The sequence below is a fragment of the Coffea eugenioides genome, chromosome 1 (genome assembly GCF_003713205.1).
Source record: "Coffea eugenioides isolate CCC68of chromosome 1, Ceug_1.0, whole genome shotgun sequence".
Classification (NCBI taxonomy): Eukaryota; Viridiplantae; Streptophyta; class Magnoliopsida; order Gentianales; family Rubiaceae; genus Coffea; species Coffea eugenioides.
This window is the reverse complement of record NC_040035.1, coordinates 37,310,283-37,320,512: the sequence shown is the minus strand read 5'-3', so window position 1 is coordinate 37,320,512 and position 10,230 is coordinate 37,310,283. Positions and strand designations below refer to the sequence as shown.

The 10,230-nt window shown below is 37.1% G+C and overlaps 1 protein-coding gene across 2 annotated transcripts; it reads left to right on the top strand.

Moving 5' to 3' along the window:
- The first annotated feature begins 754 nt into the window (after window positions 1–754).
- On the top strand, window positions 755–9,411 carry LOC113775166 (ABSCISIC ACID-INSENSITIVE 5-like protein 2). Of its 2 annotated transcripts, none has more exons than XM_027319939.1 (4): window positions 755–860; window positions 1,328–2,000; window positions 2,107–2,178; window positions 9,077–9,411. In XM_027319939.1, exons 2-4 carry the CDS (start codon window positions 1,365–1,367, stop codon window positions 9,149–9,151), a joined length of 783 nt encoding a protein of 260 aa, XP_027175740.1. In that variant the 5' UTR covers window positions 755–860; window positions 1,328–1,364; the 3' UTR covers window positions 9,152–9,411. The 2 variants fall into 2 exon arrangements, with proteins under 2 accessions (XP_027175740.1, XP_027175732.1); XM_027319931.1 differs by having other exon boundaries at window positions 1,323–2,000.
- The last annotated feature ends 819 nt before the right edge of the window (window positions 9,412–10,230 follow it).

Below are 10,230 nucleotides of genomic sequence, written 5' to 3'. Positions count from 1 at the left end.
GATGTACGTTATTTGGCTTGAACTATGAGTGAGTGAGTGAGTCCTGACGAGAGTTGGGCAGGCGGTCCGCCGAACCCTTTGGTTCGTCTTAAAGGAAGGTGGGGCCGTCATAGATATGCACATTTGCAATGAGAAATTGACAATATCCCGCCCATTTTTGGACTTTTAAATATATTTCACATTCTAATTTTTCAATAACAATTTTCCCACTATTATGTCAAATTAGCAAGATATTCCCCTTAATAAAAAAAATTGTAATTATGGAATGAAATTTAACTAGGACCATATCTATACAAATATTATTTTTCATTATTATGTAATAAGAAATATTAACTTTTTAGACATTATTTGTGTTGGGTGTTATCAAATATTGGATTTCAGTAACGATTTTAATAACAAATAAACAAATTGAGAAAAAAAATAATGTTAGAGGATAAAACGCAAGTTATATATTAAAGGGATTTAGTGTACTTAACTCTTTGAGTATAAATATCTTTTTGACATTACTATTGCACAACATTAGAATTGATTAATAATTTAGGGGATAAAATGCAAAAATGACTTCGGGCAGTTTTTGTGATTAATCCTTTGTCAAGAGAATTTATAAAAATACTAAAAACAGTTCACTAACAGTTTAGGGGATAAAATGCGAAAATGACTTGGGGGAGTTTTTGTGATTAATCCTTTGTCTAGAGAATCTATAAAAATACTAAAAACTAATAGGTACAAGAGAGAATTTTGGTCCATTTCTCACCTCGTACGTGGATCCACATACGGAGGACAAAAGGCTCTTTTTGCAACTCTCCACTCACACACTCTCTCTGTGAAATTCAGATCAGAAGATCCTCTGCTGCTGCCAGGTAATAATTTTACTGTTTGTCCAATATTTCATAATTTTACTGTTATTCTTTCCTTTTTGCTAATGCTGCTGCAAATTATTGTTCTAGTTTTCTCTCTTTTTTTTCTTCCCTTCCTTTTCTTGCATATGTATTTGTTGGTTCCTCGTGTTTTTACTTCCCTTTGATTCTAATTCAAAGCGATTATGAGAAAGAGAATTTCAGTGTGATATTTATTTTCTTGAACTGGGATTTAAAAATCTTTTCCTTCATATGTGATGTCTATGTTCAATAGGAGCATTTGTGTGCAATTTGGGGAGTCTAATTGGAGATTCCAGAGCTGACCTTTTTTCCAATTATATCTATATATGTGTAAAAACTGCAACTTTTTGACATCAATTTTAGGTTTTTATGCTTTGATGTGGAAACGGCCATTTTTGTTTTCACTTTGCTTTTTGTCTTGATGATGGAAGTTATGTTGTTCAGAGTAGGTTCTTTGTTGGTTGTTGAGGTTGGAAGTGTTGGTGGATGGGGTTTCAGACAATGGGTTCTCATGGAAGCGGGCAACAATCACACTTACAACCACCATTGGCCAGGCAGAATTCTTGGTTTAGTTTGACACTTGATGAAGTAGAGAATCAATTGGGTAACTTAGGTAAACCACTTGGTAGCATGAACCTTGATGAATTGCTTAAAAATGTGTGCACTGCAGAGGCAAATACTGGGTTGGACATCAGTAATTCCTCGCCAGCAGCTGCTCTTCAGCGACAGGCTAGCCTCACCCTAGCCAGGGCTTTTAGCGGGAAGACAGTTGATGAGGTGTGGAGAGCTATCCAGTTAGGCCAGAAGATGAAGAGCCTTGAGGATATTGATAGTCAGTCAACTCTTGGGGAAACGACTTTGGAGGATTTCTTGGTAAAAGCAGGGCTTTTTGTCGCTGATGCTTCTTTAGCACCTGAAATGGTGTTGGATAGCTCGTTGACTGCACAGAATTTTACTCCACAAATTGGTTTGTCACCAACTGTTTCACTTGATGCTCTATCAGACAGCCCTTTGCCTGGAAGGAAGAGGAATTCTGCAGATGTAGAGAAAACAATTGAACGGAGGCTAAGAAGAAAAATCAAGAATAGGGAATCTGCTGCACGCTCGCGAGCAAGAAAACAGGCAAGGCTGCTGCTTTGGTTTGCCATTTTCTGCTAGGTTTTCCATTCAGCCTTTTTTTGGCCTTATAAGATGGATTGATCCTAGAGGATTTTTTGGTCATTTACAGGCATACCACAATGAGCTGGTGACTAAGGTTTCACGTCTTGAAGAGGAAAATATAAAGCTGAAGAAAGAGAAGGTAAAACCTTTGACCTCTGTTCTTTTGCATCACCTATCTGTTCTTGTTGTACTTCTATCTTGAATTTAGTTGAAAATGTTGGAGGCAGTATCTGATCATGACTTGAGGTAACTATTGAGCATCTGATTTGAACAATCTTGAGAATTATGTAAAAGATGGTGTCTGAACATGACTTGAGATCAGTGTTCAGAATCTGATTGGAACAATCCTGAAAATTATGTAAAAGAATTGTCCCATAGATTTATATTGGCATTGGCTTTAGGAGTAGGTGATGATAGTTATTCCTTATTACTACTTTTGTCAGGCAATGCCTGCTAAGGATGAACCATTCATTGTTTTTGAGTTAGCAGGGATGACAGTTGAACTACACTATTTACTTATTTGTGCAAAGTTCTTGTAGTCTAATTTCATTATTAGTTACAAATCTGTGATCCTGGCTAACACTTTTCGTTTGAGTAGAATCTTGTTTTCTTTGAGAAGGTTTTGATGAGAAAGTAGGGTGGACTCTTTAATTGTGAGACTTTTCTTAGTTTCAAGTATAATAGTTGGAGTAGTATACTGTACTGCATCAATGTCAGGGAAATACCTTGTATTCTGCTAATTTCTTACCTAAGCATGTTGAGAATACTTGTGCATTCATTCTCTGCTAATGCTTATCCTTTCTGACAATAAAGACATGCTGTATGGTATTTGTAGAGTTTAGAATCTCCTATTCAGGATAGATTTCTAACTTTATCTTGATAGTGTATTAATCCTTGCTAAATTTAGTATTTTCAAATGTTCCACGTTATGTTATACCTCATTCCCAAATAAAAGTATCTTTCTTGCCCTTATATTCAGGTACAGGAATCTTTAGTCTGATGCTTTACAGGAAGAAAAAGGACGTGGTGTCATATGTTTCCCGCTGTCCTTTATTTACTAATTTGATTTGCCCCATGTCTTTGTCACTTTCAACTATTAAAAACTTTTTGCTATAAAACTAACCGATGCTATTTAGTTTATTATTATTCAGGCTGCTTATGTTTTAGATGCAACATTTGCTTTCAAAGATGTTTCTTTATGAAAAAATTCTAGACCTGACCAGGAAAGGCTTTAGTCAGATATAAAGGACAAATTTGTTGACCTTGCTCAAATTAATTTCGTGACGCTTGCCTTAGTCGATAGGTCATATTTGCTTGTTGATGTTATTTTAGCCTTGGTTACTTAAGTATGGAATGTTGTCTGACATTGCAACTTTATTCTGTATGACATTCACACGAGTCATTCTGAGAATGGTTAAACATGTTAGTATTGTGTTGATATGACTTGACCTGGTCTGTCTGGTTTTATTGCCGTTGTCCTCAAATTTATTATGGCTATTGAGCTGCTGTTGCTACTTTTTTAGCAGTCATTTATTTCCTGCATCTTTTCTTCTGGAGAAACCTCTATGTAGAGGTTCTGTGGAGTTAGCTTGTTTTGGTGAACTGCATGCATTGGAAGGTAATATCTGTCTGGCACTGGTGCATATTGAGAAGTCTCCGGCCCACTTTGTTAATGTTAAAACAGCTTTAAGGCCCCAACAAATGCTGAACTTTTCATGTATGGCTAACATCAGTAATTAGTGATGCACATGAATGGAATAACAATATTCCCACTGTCCCTGTCTACTATCCAGCTAAACCACAGCCAAGGGAATGGGCTTGGCAGAATCAGTGCGAGAGGATGTTGAGCTTGACTCTAGCTTGACTAATGTGAAATGACTTGGGAGGTGTAGGATAAGTGGGAGCTCAAAGGCAGAAGTGAAGCACCTCAACTTTTAACGTTATTTTACTTATTCCATGAATTGGAGGTTGGGCTTTGTTCCTTCTTTTGGACCCCAAGCTTGCCTAGGCGGGCCAATCCAGTGAAGACATTTAGCAACTTTCTCAAACTCCTGCCAAATCAGACTGCAACCCTTGTAGAAGTCAGCAAATATCTGCTGTCATGACTTGGTGACGAAGTCCACAGGCTGAACAAAGTCTGGAAGATGTTCTTCGCCTCTTTACCCTTTGTTAATATAATGGGTGTAGTTCTGAATCAGCCCCATCCTCTTCAAGTGCTCTAGTAGCATACCTAGGAAATGATATCTTGATCTGGTCCTACATCCTAGTAGCTCTGAAAAGGACAAGGCTCTCCTTTAAGCTTGTTTGGTACCGAGAATACAATTACCTTTGCTTTTGGTTTGCATTAGAGCCTTTATACTAAAACGTGTGCACCCCTGATTCAAACAGTAGGACTAAGCCTGCCATTGACCCCTATGTCTTTACTCCATAGGAGCTTACTCCTCCTAGCCTGCGAGTCGCTTACCGCTGCCATTTTTCCTCACCCTAATTTTTCATTCTGTTGAGCTTCCAATCTTGTGGTAACTAGTTGATGAGACATCTGAGAACCATAAACTTGATGAGAGATAACTTCAACTAGAGAGGTCTAATTTCAGTAACTGGTACAACACTGCAATCCATACCTTGGGAAGGTACATCCAATCATGAAGTTGGTTGATCACTCTATTAAAGTCTTCTGGAAAACTTGATTGACTTATTTTGGATCTCTTTTAAAGCAGTACAACTGCCAAATGTTTGTAACTATTTATCAGCTTGTACATTACTTTTTAGGTTAGGTCAACAGTGGCCTCCCCAAACTCCATGTGCAACTTGTTGAATGCAAATGTGAGCATATGATCGAGTTATATTGCTTATGTCTTCAATATACAAGCATTACTATGAACTAAATAGGATATCTAACAATTCCAAAGTGTTATGATCATGGAACAACTGAGTATCATATACTTGATACAACCTACTCCCGTATTTTAATTTGTGAATAGAATTATGGGAATGGGGGAGAACAAGTGCTCGATTTTCTATAGTTCAGTTAATTCAGACAGAAAGAATTGTTTTTAACTCTTTCATGCTCAGACCTCAGGTACACATCAGCAGTTTTAAGTGCTCGATTTTCTATACAGTTAATTCAGACAGAAAGAATTGTTTTTAACTTTTTCATGCTTAGACCTCACATAGACATCAATAGTTTGGGTCTAAAATTGATTTTGTGCTTCCTTCTGATCGAGGCATTTAATGTTTTCCATACATGAAATGTAATATTTTTGAGGACTCCTATACTGGAAATTCTCAGATGCCTCTTTTAGTTCTTAGAATGATTTACGTCTTCAATCAATGTATCCACTTGCATCCAACAGAATTTCTAGAAAGATAACTGGTTCAAAATGTATGCTGAATAAAATAGAGAGGCATAGTAGCAAATGACAAGCGATGGCATTGTCCTGTCAACTTTTTGCCAACCAATGGTTCTAGTTTCTGAAAATGGATGAGTATTTGCAATGTTGCAATTCCAGGCTTCCAGAGGATGGACAAGGAACTAACCTTTTGAAGTGGTGAAATGATTAAATTGCAGCAACACACAGTTATTGCTGAGTCAGAGACTGAAATTCTTACAGTATGGAAAACATAGAAGATAAAAGTGCACATCTAAGTGACAATGAAAAAAAAAATGATGCAACCTTGACAAAGCACATGAAGCGCATTTAAAAGAAAAAAGCACACTTCTTGAATTTTTTTTTCCTGTGTTGGCATCTCTTTTCTTTAAGCTATTTTTGCTCTTTTTGTCTTCTCTTGACAATTGACTAGTGAAGTGCATAATTACTTTATGGGGTCAAAAGCATAGGATAATGGATAATAAGTAGTGTAAACCGTCCATTTTTATCAACTTGATTGATTAAGATCATTAAGAGTTGAATAGGCATTCATTTTGAATTGCTTTAAGCGCTTCAACCTTGAGATTTAGTTATCTGCTTCCACTGTTTTGACTATATCTTTCTTTAATCCTGCCTATGTTGTTTGTTATGGGGTTTTAGTTTGTACTTCTAGTCTTTGATGCTATTATTACCTCTATGCTACTGCATAATATATCATATACACATCAATTGTTATTTATTAATATTTATGTATGTTATCATTGCTTAAGCATATCTCTACATGAAAATAATACCATATACAGAACAATGCATTGGCTTCAATTATGTGTTCGCTTCACTTTGGTTCTTTCCTATTAAGCCCAAGAAGGGCCTTATGGTCTGTGATTTTAAATAGTATCGCGGCACGTGTGTGTAATGAAGTAGCTGTCCCATTTGGATGGTGAGTTTTTTGGGTGTTTGTATAAGACTTTACTATAGCTTACTATAGAACTTGTAGAAAAACTTTAGTAGATTTGAGGGTTTGGAGAAAAAATCTCTTTTTTCTTCTTTTTCCCTTTTTCTTTTCATTTTCATTTTCTTTTTCTTTCTTTTTCATTTTCTTTTCCCTTTCTTCTTCTTCCTCCCTTCCTCCTCCCTTCCTCCCACCACCGGCTGCCGGCAACTGGCACCACCTCACCCCCTTTTTTTCGCCCTCTCTCCTCCTGCCTTCCTTCTCCTTCTTCCTCCCTCCCTTCTCCTCCTCCCCCCCCCACTCCGCGCGATCAGAGGGGGGGGCGGGGGAGGGGGGCCGGGGGAAGGGAGAGGGGGAGGAGAAGGAGGAGGGGAAGGAGGAGAGGGAGGAGGACAAGGAAGGGAGGAGGAAAGGGCGAAAAAAGAAAGAAAAAGGGAGACGCTGGCATTGGCGTCGGACGGCGCTGGCCGGCGGCGGAGATGGTGGTGGGTTGAAGTTGTGGGGGGAAGAAAAAGAAAGGAAAGAAGGGAAATTTTTTGTGCGTTTTTTGGATATGTTGAGGTGTATATTTTAAAATCTTTGAGAACTTTTTTGAGGTTATTGTAGCTAAAGTTGTTAAAAAACTCATAGTAGAAAGACTAGGCAAAAAATTCGTGAGCCAAACAGGCATAGAACATCATGATTTCTGGGTGTGACCATGTTGGGTTTTTCCTTGATTGAACAATTCATGAGATGTTTTGCTACATTTTGGACTTTAGCTCATTATGTAATGGTTATTGTTTGAATGTAAAAGAAGGATATATAGCTGGCTATGGAAGTTAATGGAGTTTTAAGCAATTTTAGAAGTAAATGGTTACTATATCTGTCTCTAAAGCACTATGATTTTCAGCGGAGAAAGGTTCTGTTGAAGCTAGAGCTTTAAGCTTTCTATCGGATCCTATATTTACTTGAGTTGTGGTAGGAATGTTGCAAGTCTTCAAGTCTTTAGTAATTTGAAGTTGGGAGATGTCATTTGTTCTTTTAGATTATGGATATTCACTTAGAAGGAATATGTTATGAACAGTAATCATTCCATGTAAAGTTTATTCAAGCTCAAACAGCTCAAAGGATTCATCTCTTGGGTTTTGAGGCATGAGTCATGACCGGATGGTATAGGAGCCATGGCCAAGCAAATAATTTGCAAATTTAATGGAGAATAAGAGTATCAGGAAGAAATGATCTAGACTAGTGGTTTATAATTCAGCTTAAGTGCCTACGTACAATTTGGGATGAAAACTTTTCTTATATTGCTTTCTCTGGAGTTGGATCCACGATGAACTGGGATGAAGTCATGGGTGCTTTTGTCTGTCTCATGCTTTTCTGATCAGAAATTGTGCATATTTTAACTTCAAAATAGATAGATCGATCGAGTGACATATGAAGGATAATTTTGCACTTAGTGTGAAGAAAGTATGCTTCATATGACCCATCTGCAACTTAGCCAAGTATTAGGAACCATGGTAGTATTAAAAACGTGACCCAGGAATCCTTTTCAGGTTGACATTCCAAGAGAGGTACTTGACCCATCTGCATATGCTTACCTGAGTATCATGTGTTTGGTCACTGCAGAGGAGTCGTGTTGAACCTGAGCTATAGCTTTTTGAGCTTTGTTTGTTAAGTAGGTCAAGTCAAATTAGAGATAGCCTCAAATTTTAAAACTTGAATTGAGTTCTAGCCTGTTATCTTAGTGTGGCGTTTACCATATACATGAATCCTTTTATTTTTTCCCCACAATTCTTCTCAGGATTTGGAATGAATAAAACGAGTTAATGCCCCAATTACATGTTTGACAAAGCCATGCACTTTACTGCTTCTAGTTTGCTCATGGTTGTATTGATCTCTGTCACTGTCCAATGACTTTAGAGATACAGGATGTGCTTGAAAATTGATGTGATTAGAGTTCATTGGAACCCTAAACTAAATTTTGCTTGCATTAATTGCCATGTTTACCACATATAACTTCTTCTTGGGTCTAGTCATAGCATTTATTGCGATCAATGAAGTTAATACTGAAGAATGCTGCGTTCATCAGCTTATTACTTGACGCAATTTGGTCCTTTGTAAAATAACAATGATAGGATCAAATAAATGACATTGCTAGTGCTCTTATCGTGCATATGGTACTTTGTATCTAAGACGGCCATAATGAAAGATTACCTCTTAAAGGCAGCTCAGGAGAATGGGTTTCTTCTTGCGTATAAATGGAAACTGTTTTCCTTTAATGTTCTTGTCTGTGGAAGGGAGGCAGAAAAGAGGGCCCTGGGGGGGGGGGGTTGGTGGTGTGGTTTTGTACATGCACTTTAGAAGTGCTTGGCTAAAATCAGCATGAGATTTAATACCTTACAGGCCTGGTGAACCTTCACCAGATTGATAACTGCTGTAGATGTGCAAGATTACATCATAAATTCAGGATTGATGGATTAAAAACAAAGAGATGACAAAAAAGGGAAAATGGAAACCATCTAGGATGTCAAGGCTGTAATCTTCTGTACATATTTTTTTAATAATAGAGCATATAATTTATATCAAATTCTTTTGCAAGTTTGTTGGAACCTTTTCAGTGTCTCTTTTGACAGATCCTTGTTTGTGATTTTTATTTGCATATATTCAAAATGATGTAGTGCAAGCAGTTCTTATTGTGGTGATGTCAGCTCATGCTAAATGTACCTTTTGTGCAGGAATTGGAAAAGATGCTGCCACTAGATTCCTCTTCTGAACCAAGATATCAGCTTCGAAGAACAAGCTCATTTTAATATGTTAAAAAGTTAATTGTAGTTCTCTCTAGCATAGGCGCTTTCTTTGTGGGTTTTCCAGGGAGAGCGTTTAAGAATTGAAAGTTTTTGTTAATATGCTTTGCTTCCCTGCCCATATACTTAGCATGGTTAAGATATATTATGTGTAAATATTAGTATACTCCTAACTGGAACTTTTAAGTGAAACTTTGTTATGATAGGAACCTGTAACTCTGGTTATTTGAACAAGAATTATGGATTACATGAGAGGATGTTTCCTATATATGGTCACTCAGTGGATTATCTTGTAGTGGCTGCAAAAATTGCTGTGTTTGTGAAAGTTAGGCTTGGATATTGCATTGAATGAGAGGAGGGTAAAGCTGAAACTTAGACCAATGTATGACTGTCTTCTGAAGAAAAATAATTCATTTTCACCCACCTTTAAGCAAAAGTGTTTTTCTTAAGGTTTACTAGATTTTGAGCTGGTTTTAGAGAGACTCTTTTCTCCTTTGTTCAAGTAATGGCTGTAAATTCATTGGGCATGCGGAGTGCATTCAGCTTCTTTAGCAACAAATTACTGCTTCAGATTAAGCAGAATTATGGTTCAGAAGTGTCTAACGTCTCCAACTCCAGGATGTATTTATAAATAAAAATCAGCTTCTGGGCGCATCCCTGCGGCATATTCACTTCATCTCCAGGAAGCATTTGAAGGAATAGATAAATTTCTTGGCATAAATTTCTATTTTTTTCATCCCCCGAGTTTAGTACATCTATGTACAATTATCTGAGATAAAATATAACAGTAATATGGTTTATTATTTCATGCAGGGACCTCAAATTAATAAGCATCTTTTAAACAAGCTAAACATAATTTATGCTCCAATGAACCAACACAAGGTTAATAAAAAAAAGTTGGCAGATTTCACATCTGCAATTCTTTTAACAGCTGGTTTCATTTCCTTTTTTCCCCTTGAGTGGTTTGGGTTTTTGTGGTAAATGGACTTACCCTTTTCACCTGTTGAATTTTCACTGCTTCTTAGTCAGCCTTTCCAGGAATAGAATTAGTGCAGTTTTTAAACCACACAATGCTTGGTTTCAAC